We start from the raw sequence: 19,472 nt of genomic DNA on the forward strand, positions 1-19,472 counted from the left end.
TTAGTAGATGGTTAATTAGTAACATATTTAAAGTTAAGTTTATACTATACTTACGTATCAATGATATCCTTAAATTTTGTGGGAATCTTCTTGTGTAGGGAACAGAACCACACAGCAGTCTTATCAACCATTGATAAGACAAGTAACTGCCAATGATGCCTATATGATCAATGAAAAGAGTTAGTAAATATTTAAAACATGAAATAATAATAATTGATGACATATAATTAAACTTACTCATTAATATAAGGGCATAAATAAATTTGTTTTCCCTCTTTTTCCAGGATGTTAGTGATGTATGCTTGAGTCTCAGTTGAGTTTGGTCCAACGGGATTAGTATATGTAGGATCTAAGAATCCATACATATTTTCCTTCCCCTCAGTGATACAGACTCTATGCAAAAACCTACAAGTTTTTAGTTAAAGCATAATCAATAATAATTTAACATAAAGTAAATTGAATAATAGGTAAAGATACTTACATCATAAAAAATTGAATTATACTTATATTGAGCTCCTGTTTCCCAGATATAAATTCTGATAAATCTGTGTTGTAAATCATCAGTGGCAGTTCAGTGTTTATTTGAAAAAATGTATTATCCCACGGAACTGGAAAAGGATCATTGTCAATCTGACTAGCAATGAGACGTAGGGAAGCCATAGGATCGTCAACTGGAACCTCACGCTTCTTTTTCGGACTTGGTGGCTGAAAAGGTTTCTACAAGATAAACAACATTTGTATTAAATTATATGTAATATATAAATATAAATAAAAAATAATATAATGAAACGAAATTATTACATGAGGTTCGGGCATAGATCGAATGAGCTCTCTGGGCCAGGCAACGAATGTCTGAAATGCATCGGCCACAGTGGTTACCTCATCTGAAGGTAGTGGAACACGAGCATCAGGAAATCGTACTTTTTCAACTGTTACCTTCGCCACATCAGGGGAGAGAGGAACGTTATGTAAGGTGGTGGCGTTTTTATAGACTTTTCCAAGTGCCACCACCCGAGGAAGTTTGCCGCCCACTACCAGTAGCTCACAATCCTCTGTCTGCCCATTGATATCATCCTCTGATGTTGGAGGAGCCGCACAACTCCCCTTTGTGCTCTTGGGAGTGGGACTAACAAGGGGTTCAATCGGCTCAACACAAACTTGTTGCGATAGAAACTCTTGTCGCATTCGATCATTCTCCTTTTTCATCTCCAGCCACATCAAATCAGTCTCCTTTCTCATCTCCTCCATTATTTCTTCACGTAACTTAGTCTTCATTTGAGTTTCCTTCTTGGAGGAGGAGGATGGCTGTCGTTCTGAAACTCCAAAATAAAGTTTAATTCCGACCCCTTGTCCAGCTGCACGAACACGACCAGAGTGTTCAGGTCGTCCAATTGCTTCAACCAGGATATCGTGACGACCTTCAGCAACAAATTTACCGTCGGATTCCAAGGAATCCTGCAAGAGTACACAAAAATCATATTTTCAATCATTAATATAATTAATGCTTTAAAAAATTGAAAATAACAAAAATAACTTACAATTTTTTCGATTATAACCCCGGATTGCTCAGAACTTGGTGCACCCGACTTTTTAATTCGGGCCCTCTTCCATTTTACATGGCGAAAAGGTGGTGATGGAGAAGAAGTGACCCCTGTTTCCACATTCTCAGACAACGTCCCCTGTTGAGATTTCTCCTTTTCCACCATTAGTGTTTGCTCAAGTTTTCGATACCCCGAACGAGACATAACGTGCGGGGTAAGATTCTTCAAAGCTATCTCTTGAGCTTTCTTCCGACGATCCTGTCATAATTGAAATAAACAAACTGAAGTAAATAAGATAGACTTATTAATGTTATATAAACAAAAAAGTTACTTCACTTACCATCCAAGCCTCATTTTCACGGCTTTCTCTAAAAAGACGCCATGTCTCTTCATCAATATGTTGGTACTTTAAACATGGATTTTCGTCTTTAAGGTCGCCAAAAATGTATCTCGAAGTCAGTCTTGACTTAAAGGTACGAAATTTAAGTGCGATATTGGATAATATCTTTGATCGAAGTGGTTCCACATCAGGAATGTCAAAGTTTGCCTGGAAAATAACATCATCAAATTAAAATTAATTAATCAATATTAAAAAGCATTATATGATAACAATAATAATGTAAAGCTTACCAGAACATCCTCCCACAGCATGTTCCGATCAACCTCTGAAACCTCATCCCATGAATTAATCAAAATGGAGAGCCTCTCACGAGAAACAACTCCAAGATAGCTCATAAACTCATCTGCCTTAGGACCAAAAGCCACTCCAGTGTTGACGTCAATGTCAACATGTGTCTTCTCACCAGCAGCACGTCTCAATGCAAGACGCTTCAATCTAGTAGGTCCTTTACTGCCTCGTCCAGATCGAGGTCTGTCTGGAGTCTGGTCGTCATCCATGTCTTTGTTAAAAAAATTAGGTAACAAACATTAGTTAATGTGCATCAAATTAAAATCATATAAAAATAATACAAAAAGTTCTAAATGTTTATTTACATGTTGCATGTGGGTTGAATGTTTATATGTAAATTCCTTCATTGTGGTCTTTACGGGTTACATGTACATCATCAAGTACATCGTCATCTTTATTAGTTATCATTGGTGTGAATGAACGAGTTTCGCCATTTTCAATATCATCTATGGCTTCCCCTTGTTTTTTCCCGTGTAAAACGGCATACCAATGTTCTGACGTAGGATCTTTCACATAGAAAACCTGAGATGCTTGTTGAACCATTATAAATGGCTCATCTCGATATCCTATCTTTCGAAAGTCCACTAGTGTGAATCCTGATTCATCAATTTTAACCCCACTTTTATTGTCAACCCATTTACACTTGAAAACTGGAACGGAAAACTTAGTGTAGTCAATCTCCCATATCTCTTCTATAAACCCATAGTATGCCATTGATCCAAGTACTGGATTTGTATCTTTCAAAGTCGAAAACTGCATTGACTCGGCTTCAAGAGTAACACCAGAATTTTGAACTGTACTCTTTTCATCCATGGACTTCGTGTAAAATATACAATTATTCACTTCGTACGCTGTACATGAGATGACATCAAACTTCAATCCAGCAGCCAACCAAGTCAAGGTCTCTGATGCCGTTGAATCCTTGAACACCTCATCTTTAAACCAAGGCATGAAAGTTCTATTATGTTCCATCAAGACCCATTTCTCTGCTTGTCTTGGGTTATTTGCCTTCACAATGGCTTTATGAGCTTCTATGTAAGGTACAACTTCATCTGTGTTATTCAATATGTACAAATGTGCTTGCAAGACTTCTGATCGAGATTTGCTTACAATATTCACACCACGTAAACATTTAGTTGTAGAACGCCTGTGGTGCCATGAATTAGCTGGAACACCTATTAGATTTGCTTTTGTCATGTACTCTGAACAAAATTCAATACTTTCTTCAGCTATGTACCTTTCAATCATTGAAGCCTCTGGACGATAATGATTTTTCACATAACCTTTCAAAATTTTCATATACCGCTCAACAGGATACATCCATCTTAAGTACACTGGTCCACACAATCTAACCTCTCTTACCAGATGCACCACTAGATCAACCATGATGTCAAAAAATGACGGGGGAAAAAACATCTCCAATTCACACAAGATAACAACAATTTCATTTTGAAGTTCATCTAGTTTTGAGGGATCAATGACTTTACAACAGATGGAAGAGAAGAATGAGCACAAACGGGTTATGGTATGTCTAACATTTTTTGGTAAGATCCCACGGATAGCTACCGGCAACAACTGTTGCATCAAGATGTGACAATCATGAGACTTCAACCCAATTAACTTCAAATCTTGCATTGACACTAGGCTCTTCACATTTGAGGAATGTCCTTGTGGCACTTTCACACCCTTTAGACATTGACAAAAACTAATTTTTTCATCTTTTGACATTGTGTAACAGGCTGGGGGCAAATATGTACGCTTACCCATTTCTATGGGTGCCAACTCGCCGCGTATGTTCATCTCAATCAAATCTAAACGAGCATTTAGACCATCATTCGTCTTCCCGTTAATATTAAGAAGTGTACTAATTAAGCTATCACACACATTCTTCTCAACATGCATTACATCTATACAATGTCTGACTTCTATCCTCGACCAGTAGGGAAGATCAAAGAAGATTGATTTCTTCTTCCAAATATTTGTCACAGATGACTTTTTTTTTGACTTACCGAAGATGTGGTCTATGTTATTTACCTTTTCGTAAACCTCAATACCGGTTAACGGAGTTGGTGGACCACTACCCTCTTGGTGTCCATTAAAGGCTTTTTTCAACCTCCGGTAAGGATGATGACTTCTAAGAAACCTCCGATGCCGAAGATATACTGTTTTCCTTCCATGTTTCAATTGTTAAGAAGCAGTGTCTTCTTCGCATATTGGACACGCTTTATGACCCTTAACACTATAACCTGATAAGTTACCATATGCCGGAAAGTCATTGATGGTGCAAAATAGCATGGCATGCAGCCTGAAAGTTTCTTTACCAAATCCGTCAAATACTTCAACACCCTGATCCCACATTAACTTCAAATCTTCGATTAGGGGACTAAGATAAACATCTATGCCATTCCCTGGCTGTTTCGGACCGGATATCATCATAGACAACGTCATGTATTTTCGCTTCATGCACAATCCAGGAGGTAAGTTGTAAATAACCATTATAACAGGCCATGAACTGTGATTTGTACTCATATTACCAAACGGATTCATTCCATCTGTAGCTAAACCAAGTCGGATATTTCTTGATTCTTTACCAAACTCTGGAAACTCATCATCAAATTTCTTCCACTGAATAGAATCAGCTGGATGTCGGTACATGCCATCGCATTTCCTCTCATCTGCATGCCATCTAAGATTCTTAGCATCATCTGGGTTTGCAAACAAACGCTTCATCCTTGGAATGATGGGAAGATACCACATAACCTTCATTGGGGGTCCATGCTTTTCCATCTCATCAATAGAATCATCATCTTTTTGTTTCAACTTATAACGTGATAACCCACACCTCGGACAACTTTTCAACAATTCAAAATCTTTCCGGTATAATATACAATCATTAGGACATGCATGTATCTTTTTATACTCCATACCCATTGGACAAAGAATCTTTTTGGCCTTGTAATTACGATTAGGTAGAGTATTTCCCTCTGGAAGCATATCCTTCAACAGCTGGAGCAATTCCGTGAAGCTTTTATCAATCCATCCGTTTATTGCCTTCAAATTCATCAATCTTAATACCGCCGACAACCGTGTGAAGTTAGTTGATCCAGGATACAATGGAGTCTCTGCATCGCTTGACATACTTCCATATCCATGCACTTTTGCAAAAGACTCAGCTCCTACATCACGAATCATGTCTTCCAATCGATCATCATCGTGTACTGCTTCATCCATGGTGGACCCCACATATTCTTCAGTTACGGAAACACGTGGTAAATTTAATAATTCACCATGCCATGTCCAGGTTGTATACGATCGAAGAAACCCATCACATAACAGGTGCTCCCTCATTAAATTAACATCCAATATCCTTCCATTCAAACAATTAACGCACGGACACCTGATCTTTGTTCCATCATGACCACTATTAATCGCGTTACGTTGTGCAAATTGTATAAATTCTTCTACTCCTCTTTCGTACTCATCACTTATACGAACAGAATTTATCCAATTTCGATCCATATTCTGCAATAATCATTGAGAATCAGGGTTCTATCTAACATTTTTGACGAGGGTCAAACACCCCGAACTCAATACCAGCACGTATTATTGCCGAAGGTCGAACAACTTCGGACTCAAAACAACAACGATAATTCTATTCAAAACCTAACAACTAAACTAACATAATATAAATACAAATTATAATAAATATTGAATAATATAAATTCAAAAATACAAATTATAAATACAACTAAACTAACATAATATTACAAATTATAATAAATACTGAATAATATAAATTCAAAAATACAAATTATAAATACACTAAACTAACATAAAAATTCAAAAATCCATAAAAACTAAAATATAAATACAACTAAACTGAATAATTTAAATTCAAAAATACAAATTATAATACATAAAAAAAATAAAAATTCAGAACATTAAAAAAAAACAAAGAAATTTAAAAAACCACACCAACCTTGTGTGAGAAGCCTTCGTTGGTGGCAGCGGCAGCAGCAGATAGCGGTGGCGGCAGCAGATAGCACTCAATGAAGCTACGGGGAGAAAAAAAAACAAGAATGAGTGGTGCAATGTCAATGTAACAGTGAACCAAAACGTGAACGAAAACGAAAACGAAAACAAAAGCGAAAACGAATCGGTGCAACGAAATCAAAAACGAAAACGAAAGAGTTTTACCAAATGTGAATGAGAAGAACGCCAACGGGAATGAATGCAAGCGCGAACTGGAAGCAGCAGAGCAACAGTGAAAACGAAAACGAAAAGCGGTGAAGAGAAACTGTTGAGGCGCGTTCAAAAATTTTTAGGGTAAAAAATGATTTACAAATGCGGTCATTGGGTAAGACCGCATTTGTAAATCACGCGCATTGCTTTACAAATGCGGTCATTGGGTAAGACCGCATTTGTAAATCAAAGCGCATTGATTTACAAATACGGCCTTACCAATGACCGCATTTGTAAAGCAATGCGCGTGATTTACAAATGCGGTCTTACCCACTGACCACATTTGTAAATCAAAATAATTTCAAAAATGCCACCTCTTTTTTAACGAATGCGTTTAAGCGCTGAGCCGCGTTTAATAATGAGCACTCTTTTCTTATTTTTGTACTAGTGGACCATCCGCCCTGTTACTTGTTGCACCTCCTTAACTGAGATTGGGCTTCTTATCGCAAGGATTGCAGCGCACTTCTCGGGGTTCGCCTCTATCCCACGCTCGGTGAGTAAAAATCCCAAGAATTTACCTGCTTCCACCCTGAACTCGCACTTCTCGGGGTTCAGCTTCAGTTTGTACTTAGCTATTGTCGTAAATAGCTCTTCTAAATTAGCCATGTGCAGATCTTTCACCTGTGAGGTCACCACCATGTCGTCCACATAGGCTTGCACATTTCACCCTATCATGGGCGCTAGCACTCTGTCCATCAACCTCTGGTAGGTGGCACCTGCATTCTTAAACCCGAAGGGCATCACTGTGTAACAGTAGCAAGACAACTCTGTCATGAACACTGTCTTGCACTCGTCCCTGTGATGCATCTTAATCTGGTTGTACCCAGAAAAAGCATCCAGGAAGCTAAGCATCTTGCAGCCCGAGACATTGTCCACCAAGGCGTCAATGCTTGATATAGGACATGAGTCCTTCGGGCAAGCTTTGTTGAGGTCGATGAAGTCAACGTACATCCTCCACTTTCCTTTGGCCTTCTTCACCTAGACCACGTTGGTCAACCACTCAGGGTATTGGATCTCCCTTATGTGGCCAACGCTCAGCAGCTTCTTTGTTTCTTCTTTTATGACTTGCCGCCTCTCCTCGTTGAACTTCCTTCTTCTCTGGCGGACAGGCTTGATCTGGGGATCCATGGTGAGGTGGTGGCACAGGAAGTCTAGGTCCATGCCTGGCATGCCCGAGGCGGACCATGCGAAGACATCCAAATGTCATGCTATGACCTCAGCAATCTGATCCTGTGCTGCTTGACCTAGTGATTTACCAAGCTTAAACGTCTTGCCTCCGATCTCCCTCTCCAGGACATCTCCTGCTGGTTCGAGTCGCCTCTCCCGGGCGATCCCTACACAGGCCATCTCAACACGGGCATCCCCTTCTTCACTTGGTGCCCTGGTGGTGACCATGAACACCCCTCTCTTGGTCTTGAGGCTATTTTCGTAGCACCTCATATTCTCCTTCTGATCTGACTTAATGGTTATCACCTTTCCTCCCAAGTCAGGTAGCTTCATCTTCATGTGCCTCGTCGACGCCACCGCCCTCAGCCTGTTCAGTGTAGGTCTACCCAACAGTATGTTATAAGCGGAGGGGGCATTGACGATGAGGTACCTGATGTTCTCCGTGCGTTACGCGGCACCATCTGTGAAGGTGGTCCTCAGCTTTAAGTGCCCACGCACGTCCACCTGGTCTCCCGCGAAGCCGTACCAACAGCCGGTATAAGGCCTTAACTGATCAGAGGACAACTGCAGCTTGTTGAAGGTCGTCTAGAACATCACGTCTGCCAAGCTTCCTTGGTCCACCAGTACATGGTGTACCTTTCTCTCTGCGATTACTACTGAGATCACCACTAGGTCATTGTCGTGGGGAACGAAAACTCGGAGGTTGGCCTTGGTGAAGACCAGGTCAATGTCAAGGGCCTCATCTGCCTCTTGCGCCTCTACCGACATCACCGCTCGTGCATACTTCTTTCACTGAGAAGCAGTGCAACCTCCACCTGAGAAATCCCCAACAATAGTGTGAATCTCGCCATGCACGGGTATCTCGTGCCCCTGATCTTCTCCTAACGCTATCGAGTTCTGGGATCCTTGTGACTCCACCAAGTAGTCCTTTAGGAAACCATTCTTCACCTGCTCGTCTAACTGGTGTCCCAACGCCAAGCAGTTGCGTATGGGGTGGCCAAACGCTTGGTGGAACTCGCACCAGGCGTTCTTGTTAGGCCATAACTTTTTGTCAGTTTTAGCGGGTATCTTCAATCTCTCCGCTATGTTGGGGACGACGATTAGGTCTTTCAATTCTACCACGAAGTTGGGCCTTGGTGGCACATTCTCCCTCGTGCGCCCCCTGGTTTGGGGCTTCTTGGGCTGGTAAGGCTGTTGTTTCACTGGAGCCCTCTTCTCTGTCATTGCCTCATGCACCCTTAGGGGCTGAGGTCGACCTGGTGCTCGCGGGCGCGAGGGGACAATGCATGTGCACTTCTCGACCTCTCCTTCTGTGACAATATGCTCCACTGCTCGACGCCTAATTTCGCCGAAAGTCTTGGGGCGATTCCTGATGAGCGATTCATTGAAGGGTCCTGGCACGATACTCTTCCTGAATGTGTGTACCATCATGGTCTCGTCCTTGGTGTTCAGCTTGACCACCTGTGTCCCAAAGCGATTGAGGAACTCCTTCAGGGACTCTCCCTTATACTGTCTTACATCGAAAAGATCGTAAGAAATGGGTGGGGGAGCCGATTCAAGATGTACTGCTCTTTGAACAACTTAGAAAGTTGCGCGAACGACGTCACATGGCCATCAGGGAGGCTAATGAACCAATCCATCGCTTTGCCTACCAGCGTGCTCATGAACAACTTGCATTGCACCGCGTCGGAGCCCCTAACCAACATCATCTGCGTATGGAAGGCCGTGAGATGAGCCTCAGGGTCCTCTACACCTGTGAAGATGGCTTTGGGCCCCACGAACGTGGCTGGTATAACGGCGTCCATGAACGCTTGCGAGAATGGCATTGGGAAATCCCTGGGTGGTGTCGCAGGTTCTTGATCTTCCACCTCGCGTTCCCCTTCCTGATTGCGCAATTCTTCATTGGTTCTTTACAATTCTTCATTCCTTGTTAGCGACGCAGCCAGATCAATTTGGATGCGTTCTTGTTCCGCCCTTGATGTAGCTACCGTTTCTTGGAGGGTCTGCATCGATTCCACGATCTGTTGTAGGGTGAGGCTTTCACCTCCGTTTGGTGCAACGGATCCTTGCCTCATGTTTCTCATCTTGATGGATCTTTCTGTTCTTGTGAATGGGACAGTGTTTTAAATCGTGCCCCACAATGGGCACCAAATGTTCCTGTCGGTTGACTCAATTATCTTCGCGCGTCTACGATGATCATACGTCCAATTATCCATGCTTTCGTTCGTGTCTTTCTTCGATCAAACACATGGAAATGCAAAGACAAAGGGCGTCCTAGAGGTCGTTTGCACTCCGACGCTCAAGTTAGTATAGGGCTAGGAAACACCAAAACTTAGTTGTCAAAAGCGCTCTGTGTATCTGTGGTAATAGCGTAAAAGCTGCGTAAAACTTGCATACCCAGCTCTGCTGTTTGAGTCTCCGATGTCTGATGTCTCATCGCCCTCACTATGTTGTCGAGGACACATCAGTACATCCTGGTGATCAATGTCTGACCACTCTTTGGCACCTTGGCTCACGTGCCTTGCGAGACACTAGCCCACGCCGCTTGTAGGACCCAACTTACGTGGCCCCATCATTACTAGTGGTCAACGACGCCCGAGGACTGGTCAGTACAGGAGAAAAAGGGAAAAACAAAGAAATCTTATATAGCATGGGATGACAATGATGTCTCATCCTCAAGCTCTTCAGATGATGATAAAGTTAATCTTTGTCTTCTAGCATTAGTAACAAGTAGTGTGGATTCTACTTCAACAAGTAAAGGTACCACCTATGATCAATTGCTTAATGCTTTTTATGAAACTCATGATGAAGCCAACCAATTGGCCCTTTCTCTGAACCGGTTGAAAGGATTAAATAACGGGTTAGAAAATAAAGTTAAGGATCTTGAGAAAGAGTTGTACAAAACCAATGAAGATTTAGAACATCTGGATTTAATCTACAAGAATTCTTCTTGTAGTTGTGAGAAAATGAGTTGTGAAAATTGTGAACTTCTTGAAAATAAGATATGCTATCTTTTGAAAACCTTGGACAAGCTTACAACTAGAAAGTCCAACTTTGAAGATGTCTTAGCCTCACATAAATGTGTTTTTGGAAAAGCAGGTTGGGGATTTTATCCTCAAAGCAAAGAAAAAAAGATTGAAAAACCTTTTTCAAATTTTCCAGAAAAACAATCGGTTAAAAAGTTGTTTCAACCGGTTGTTACATGCTTTTATTGCATGAAGAGAGGCCATTCTGTTAGGCATTACATGTTTCGTAAATCTCTTGTACCTAAAGGAATTTATAAGTGGTTTCCAAGATGTATAGACTATACAAAGAATAAATCTAACACTGAAGGTCCGTCCCAAATTTTTAAAGGGATCAAATCTTAATATTTAACAAAGTGTTGTTTTGCAAATTTCTGATTTCATCTGAAAGGTTCAGCAAGAATTGGATGTTTTGTACTTGTCAACATATCAGTGTCTTGTGCTAGTCTCTTGAACCTCTATAATTAGAAAATCAGTATATCTAAGGGTTAAACAATCATTCCCTGTTGAGTTCTATAAATGTACAAATTTCAATTCAATATGTTTTTCTATGTTTCTATGAATTATTTATTTGTGCTCCATCTGCTCTTCATACATTCTATAACTTGTAGTTATGAGAAAACATGATAACCACATGCAACATGTGTTTCTGATTTAAAACAATTTTTTTTCCAGATCAGAAATTTAACTGATTGTTTCTTCGAAACAACTGATTATTTCTGTCAGATAAGCTCTGAATGAATCTGTTTTTTCTTTTTAATTTTGTGTTTGTGTTTCTGTAAAACCTAGTGACGTGTATGATCAAACTTGTTTTAATTAACGTTTGAATGCAGTTTAACACTGGTACATTAGCTTTTTATAGATCGGATCTCTACCTATCTTGAAAATCAAATTTGTCTTAAATGCTTGGTCAAATATCACATGTGAATCTGTACTTTCTGATTTGACTGACCATGTCAGCTTTATTGTTCAGATTTGATTCGTTTTTATGTTGAATACAATCAACTTTGACCAGGATTCTTTGCTATAAAACCCAATGCGTTTAGTTGTTGTTTCCACACACAAATAACCAGTTAAACTAGAACTGTTATTTTTATCTTTCTTCAAAGCCTTCTTTGTAGAAACTTTCTTTGATTTAAGCAATGGTTGGATCTCCTCCATCTGCAAAAAGAATCAAGTCCAGGGGTGTCAAAAGCTCTGGAAAGCTTGAAGGTTGGTTTGCAGGAGATGCCAATCTTATCAACAAGTATCTACAAAAGACTAGTAGAAAGAATGTGAATACTACAAAGGTAGTTTCATTCACTTGGATGAAACAGCAGAAGTTGGATTCTGTCAGAGTTGTTCTCAAAGAACAAATGTTGAAGAGATTCCTAGAACTTACTGGAAACATCTACCCTTATCTTATAAAGGTATTCTACATTAACCTTAGCTTTGATGGTGACTCACTTGTTTCTCATGTCAAAGGTGTGGATATGATCATTACAAGTGAAGTATGGGTTGTTGTGACTGGACTGAAGTCTTCTGGACTACGAATCAATAGGGGAAATCTTGGAGCAGTGGAAGATTTCAATAAGATTCAGTTTTATAAAGGTTGTCTCAAGGATCCCCACTCCAAAGTGAAGAATTTTTATGTTGGTGGGTTGAAGCTTGATGAAAAGGCTTGTGGCCATCATAGTTTCATGGATTATCACACCTAAGGGGAGCAACCATTCAACTCTTTCTGAAAAAGATCTTCTCATGATCTACTGCATCATGAATAAAGTGAAGATCAACTGGATTCACACTATCAAAGAGCATATGCAAAAAGCCATGATGTTATGTGACTTTCGTTATCCTTATGCTATTTTGATCTCTAAGTTCCTTCACTATTTTGAAGTGGATATAGAAAGAGAGCTAGCAGAAGTTATCAAGCCCTCCAGTGAAATTAATAGTGGATCCCTAAGCAAGATGGGATTTACCAAGATTGGTGGAAGATGGGTAAGCAAAGATGGTGATTATGTTGGCCCAAGTGGAACCAATGAGGGAGATGAAACTGAAGAGGCAGCAATGCAAGATGATCCTGCTGCTGGAACTCAAGAAGCAGTGCATCATGACCTCAACATGGAGGAAAGGATGCCAAGCATGTCATCCTTTGAAATGCAAATGCTTAATAGAATGGACACCTTTGTTGACAATCAAAGGAACCTTTATGAGATATGCGAATCAAGGTTTACAAACATGGACACAAGGTTCTCTACTCTAGATGAACATATTGAAGAAGTTCAGAGGCAGATTCTGGAACTACAATTTCAAAGGGAGGATAGCCCTTCTTTTTAGTTTAAAAGTTTTCTTTTATGTTGTTTTTAATCCTACCACTTGTCTATTTGATAAGACAAATAGGGGGAGAAGTATTAGGATGTGTAATGTTCCTAAATATTGCTTTATTGCTTTTGAACATTGCTTTATTACTTGCTTTTATAAACTTTTGTATCTGCTGTATCTTGTTTATTGTTTAGTTGTTATTTTTGTTTTAGCAAAATTTCAACCAGTTATCTCTGCATTATAACAGATTGTTCTTGTATGGTTTTGCTAATCTTGAAATCTGATAGATATTGCATATCTGTTTGGACTGGACTATTCTGTGTTTGTTCAGTGTTTGCAGGATTCAACAGATTCTAAACAAAGAACATTCCTAAAAGCATCCCAGGGATTTGTCTCCATCAAATAGGGGGAGATTGTTGAAGATGGGAAGCTTTGATGTGCCAAATCCTCTTGAAGCCTGAAGTTGTGTGATATTTTAGGTTTAGGTTTTGGTTTGAGGTTTAGAATCTTTGTAAGATCAATTTTGAAGCTCAGACAAATCTATTTTTAACTTATTTGCTCCAACGTTAGCATTTCAAGTGTTATAAATATGGTTTTGATTCAAACGTTCTGATGATGATGATGATAAGTGAGATTAAAACTGATGAAACAGAAACTTTTGATACTCTGAGTTGAGTTGATTTGAGAGATTACAAAACTATTTGTGAAAAGGTTTCTACCAATTTTTTAACAAGATTGCTTTGTGCTTTGTTGTGGTTCAAAGAACTGATCAATAGGGTGTTGGTGTATTGTGTTTAACCAGGTGTTTTCTAATCCTGTTCAAGTTCTTCTAATTGTTCATATAACATTTTGTATAACTGTGTAAAATCCTATAAAGTCAGTGTGATTCTGGCTTGAGGTGGTTGTTGTGTGCAAGAAGGGTGAGTAGGCTTTGTGGGATTCAAAGTCACCTTCTTGTGTGTGGTGTTTGTGTAATCTGTGATTGGTTGCATAGTGAAAACTCAGTGGTTTAACTAAGGATTGGATATAGCTCTGTGATTGAGTGAACCAGTATAATCTTTGTGTGTAATTCTCTCTATCTCATCTCTCATTAAACTGTTTGTATTTTCCGCTGTCATAAACAACCGGTTAAATCGCAACTTTAACCGATTGAATTTCTGATTCCAGTTTCTGTTTGACTATTGAATTGGTTTTCTGAACTGTTTTCCTGAGTTGTTTGTTAAAACTTCATTCTAAGCAAAGTATTTGTGAAAATAGTTTGAAAACAATTCACCCCCCCCCTATTGTTGTAGCCATCAAACCTAACAATAAGAAAAACTATAAGAAAGAGTACAGTTAAAGCTCAAAAGGTTAAAGCTTCACACAATGGAGAATTGCAAAGTTTTTCTCACAATCCAAAAGACTAAACACTCTACTCAGCAAATAGAAAGAGTGATTTTTCTGTAAATAGTTGTCGATTGTCTTCAACATTCTCTTCATCCTCTTTAAGCTTTGTTTCAACATCTTCTTAAATGCAAATCTTCATTTTTATTGTAGTAGATATTCGAAAAAGAAACATGATTGCTTTCAACGTTTTTTCATCAACCTCTACTTTTAGAAACATTTCAAATATATACGAAAAATATGACAATTAAAGCAATTATTTCAATAATCATATTCATAAGATCTTCCTTAATAAAAATACTTTTTTTAGTTGTTGACATTTTATGTTTGTTAGAAAAAATATTTTAGAAAGATATTAAATAAAAGATTGTTTTGGCTTAATCATATATTTAAGTAAAACTCTAGGTAGAAATCTTGTAGTAGAACCATGTCTCATTTATCAGTTAGTTCATAAAGAACTATTTGGACTTCTATTGTTTTAATATTTATCTGCACATAAAAATATTTCATTAGTATATAAATATTATATCTTATAGTGTTTGTTATTATCAAAATCTCTTAGACTCCTTATATTTATAAGATTGTCTAGTGGGGTCTTTGACCATCTAGAGGTGACTAGATCATCTAGAACACTTACTCCCTAAAACTTTCAAGTGTGTAATATTGGGTTTCGCCCCTTTAAAAATCTCATGGAGTGAGTTTCAAAACAGGTCTAATAAGAATTTTATTTGAAACATAACATGCAGTACTCACAACATCTATCCAAAAATATTTTGGTAAATTACTCTCATTAAACATTATTCTTGTTAGTTGCTTAAGAAAATTGTTTTTCCTTTCAACTACACCATTTTGTTGTGGTGTTTTTGCTGCAGAAAAATTATGAGTAATGTCGTTTTCTTCACAAAAGTTGTCAAAAGATTCATTTTGAAAATCTTCTCCATGATCACTTCTTAGAGATTTGATTTTTAAATCTTTTTTTTTCATTTTGTATGACCTTGGAAAACTTTTTAAAGGCTTTGAAAGCTTCATTTTATGTAGCAAGAAACAAAGTCCAAGTAAATCTAGAAAAATCATAACAAGAACTAATGCATGGGAGATTTTTCTAATACTTTTTGTCTTGAAAAAATAATCCATATGAATAAGCTCAAGAGGTTTTTGTATTGATACAATATTTTTGGCTTTGAAATAATTTTTCACTTGTTTTCCATTTTTGTAAGTTGAACAGATTTTATTATTTTGTAAACCAATTACAAGATCTTTTGAAACCATTTTTCCTAAGTGAGACATATGAATGTTTGCAAATTTCCTATGCTAAAGCCATGTAAACTCATCATTAGAAATTAAAAAAATGCATTTGATGCACTATTCAAATCAGTCACATAGATGTTATTTTTCCTCAAAGCAACTTTCTAAGAACATTCTTGAATAATAATGCAACTGTGCAATTCAAAGATTCTTTATCCCTTTATCATAAAGTTGACTTATGTTAAGAAAGTTGTGCTAAACCTTCAACCAACAGAACATCTTTAATCTTTATTGATCTTGCAATATTACTTTATCCTAATACAAGAATCTTACCCTTGTTATTGTCACCATATGACAAAACCGTTTTCTTTTTTCTTGAACTAGGTGAACTTGGTTTTATCTCTAATAGTATGCCTCGAGGATTCGTTGTCAAGGTACTACAAGGAGTTAGTTTCAATAGTTGAGTTTTCAGCAATACCTTTTGTGATGCAGTAGATTTCTTATTGAGGTTTTTCAACTTCAACAAAAATCTTCTATTTCTCCGTATATTTCTTCTAGTTTCATCCATATGTCTTTGACATTTCTATAAGAGAGAATCTTCATGCAAATATTCGTACATAGTGGTGAAAATATGATGTTCTTTACTCTAGCTTATGCCTATGCTTCCTGTTTAGATACCTCAACCTGCTCTTTGTTACTTACAATGAAATTCAAGTCATTGTAATCAATTTATTTTGCAAGTAATTTCATTTTTTTTCCAGTCCAAGAATTTTCCATACAAAACAAATGTGATCTTATTTCAGCCTCCTCAAAGAAGCGAAAAGTGTTTATCAAAGTCATTTTGATTAACTTAAGAAACCAACTCTAAGGCCAACTTTTATAAAAAGAGAATGGCTTAATTAAACCAAAAGGGAGGTGATTTGGTTTTAAAATCTTTTTCTGAAAACTTTAACTTTCTTGGGATTATTTTCAAAATCTTGAATACTAAAAAATAGAAGCCATTTTCAAGTGGAATCAAATTTGATGGTAGAAAAGGAGTGCAACAATATAAAAAAAATAAAGGAAGAAAGAAAAAAAGTGATGTGAGCTTATTTTAGATTGACACATTTTTAGTGGTTTCACTTTTGTTTAAGCTCTTTGAATTAGGAGAATATGGTGAGAAGCTCAAAGAAGATTGTTATTGGACACGAACTTAACCGAGTGGTTAAGTAAGTGTGAAGGTTCTCTTCTAGAAAGAAAAAAAGAAAATACAATAATATGGTGAAGATGATGAATTGGGTAATTAAAATAATATAAGATGGAAGGGAGCAAGATGATGACCAAATAAAAAATGAAGAGCAAATAAGCAAATGGAAATGATAATAGGCATAATGAATAAAAGGAAAGGAGAAAGATGAGGAAGCTTATGGAATTGATGGAATGAACACGCCACTTGGAATGATGAAGGATTCCAAGATGAATGGTTAAGAGTCGCCACTTGGAGTATGCTATCACAAGATAAGACCCACAATTTAGGAGAAAATACTCGCTAAACACTCAAGTAGAGTTTTTTTTTCTATTCAAATTCAATGTGTCAATAAAAAAGGCAAGACACTTTATTTATAGGAGAAAATTCCTTGGAGAACAAGAGTGAGAGGGGTAGGGGCAGAGTTATGGAAAGGCTTCTAGAAACTAGGTCTAGCCTAGCTAATGTTGCCCCATGTGGAATGCTTCTAGAAGGTAGGTTAAAGAGTGATGACATGGGCAACATATGGGAGTGGGGTGGATTTGGCACAAGCCCAAGTTATACTAAGTACACCTTAATCTAGCTTATTCTTCAATTTAAACCCCAAAGTGAGTCCAAATTATTTACTTAAACGTGTCCTGTAAAAAGACTAGAAGGGAGAACAACTGATATTTTGATTCATGTTCGATTCTTCTTCTACTGAGGCTCTTCTGAGGTTTGGTGGGGTCTTGTTTTGTATGTTAAGATGGTTGACCTAGGTGTGAAGTGTTTGTGGTGTCCTTATTCATCTACTTGTCGAGTTGGGTTGTATCATAAAGCACACAAGAATTTGTAATGGTTCAGATCTTACTCTAGTCTTAAGAATTCAACTTAAGAATTGTTGGTTCCACTAACTTAATCAAAAGTTATTACAACAATCAACTCTCGAACCCATAAAAGAGGATATACACTATCAACTTTTAAATCCTGAGAGGGTCTTTTGCTTTATCAACTTTTAATCACCAAGATTACAAACTTATACAACCAATCCATAAACACAACAAATTACAAAGCATAAAATATTACTACACAATAGAAACCAATTCAAAAAATCAACACTTGATCACAACCTTCTTTAAATCTTTGGAGTGCACAAATGAGTGTATGAAAATGTTAATAGCTCTTTGATTGCTTTAAAATTTTTTTCCCAAAATTCGTGCTTCAAATTTAGATCCAAGTGCTTTATTTGTAGATTTCGAAAACCACTAGATAATTTTTTTTAACGTATTTAATCTATTATTACTGACTTTAATTGAATATTCTATGTAAATCGGTTGAAAGAAGTTTATGTTTTAATATCGTAATTCATCAGAAAATCGATTAAATAAGTTCTTCATTTACTATTCATTATTATCGGATCAAGTTTAATCCATTATCTCAGTACTGTAATCAATTATTATCTTGAAAATTCTAAAAAACCTAACATGGCTCACTATTTTAATTCGTTGTCAATAGGATATTCGATTAACCTATTATGAAACTTATCAAAAATATTTTAATCATTAATCAACCATATAATCAATTATTTTTATTTTAAAATATTTTGAAAATCATTTTAACTCATTTTAATTTGAATGTGTGCTCGTGTTATAAATACCTTTGTGTGAGACACTTATAAACAAATACACAAAAAGTCTAAACACATCTACAGTAACATCATCTTCATTCTTCGTGAATCTTAGTCATCAAAACATCATCGCTTGAGGCTTGAATGTCTTCAAGACCAAAGTCACTCCTGGCTTAACCAAATGGATATGACATTTTCACATTTTCATTCTTAATGACCATAATGTCTACTCTTAAGAATTGATTTGTTGGTCTTGAAAACACTTTTAAAGGTTGATTTGTTGTTGAGCTCAAGTGATGATGTTTTCATGATGAAAATTCATGAAGAATGAAGATGATGTTGTTATAGGTTTATTTTTCGTTATACTTTTAAGCTTGGAGTAGTGTACCTTCATTTCATCCTTTTATGTTCTTCCTTCATTTTTCATAAACATCTAACAAATGTGTTTTTTCTCTATAAGATCTTCTCATAAGTAGACTTGGATTGTAAATGTCGATTTGCTTTGACAAAAATTTATTTCTCTTGTGGACATTTTATAAGCTTTTAAAAAGAGAGATGAGTTTGATAAAAGTTCATGATGTGCTTCAATGACTAAGTAAAGGTCAGAGAAGGCTATGTAGTCATTTGAGTTGTATAATGATGGTTTAAATGATGTGTTAACCATTAGTAAAGGTTGACCACATCTTCAGCCTCATTGTCTTCAAAGCTAGACTCGTCCATGTCTTTCCATATGGATATAATTATCATAATGTTTTCCTCCATAGAACCCTTACATGTCACAGTAAGAGTGTCCGACCTTTCTTTGGTTCCTTTTGAAGGCATGGACCCTTAAGTATTCTTCTTCATAGAAAGCACACATGAAAGTTTTTCATTCTTTGGAGTTTAGTATACATATTTGCTTTCGCTCATCGGTCCATAACATTTTTTGGGTATGGGCTCGTCATTATTATCAACTAGAATATAATTGGTGTTCTTTACCACATCCATCATATTTATATGGTATGATTCAAATAAACAACTGTTTGCTACTTCTAGTAGTATTGGATCGTTC

General features: G+C 37.3%; 1 protein-coding gene across 1 annotated transcript; it reads right to left on the bottom strand.

Moving 5' to 3' along the window:
* Positions 1–382: 382 nt before the first annotated feature.
* LOC137826681 (uncharacterized) lies at positions 383–1,340 on the bottom strand. Its single transcript, XM_068632754.1, has 2 exons — positions 802–1,340; positions 383–717 (listed from the first exon to the last, which is right to left on the bottom strand). The coding sequence occupies exons 1-2, from the start codon at positions 1,273–1,275 to the stop codon at positions 478–480; spliced, it is 714 nt and encodes a 237-aa protein (XP_068488855.1). The 5' UTR covers positions 1,276–1,340; the 3' UTR covers positions 383–477.
* Positions 1,341–19,472: the final 18,132 nt, after the last annotated feature.

The sequence above is a fragment of the Phaseolus vulgaris genome, chromosome 8, assembly GCF_000499845.2.
Source record: "Phaseolus vulgaris cultivar G19833 chromosome 8, P. vulgaris v2.0, whole genome shotgun sequence".
Classification (NCBI taxonomy): domain Eukaryota; kingdom Viridiplantae; phylum Streptophyta; class Magnoliopsida; order Fabales; family Fabaceae; genus Phaseolus; species Phaseolus vulgaris.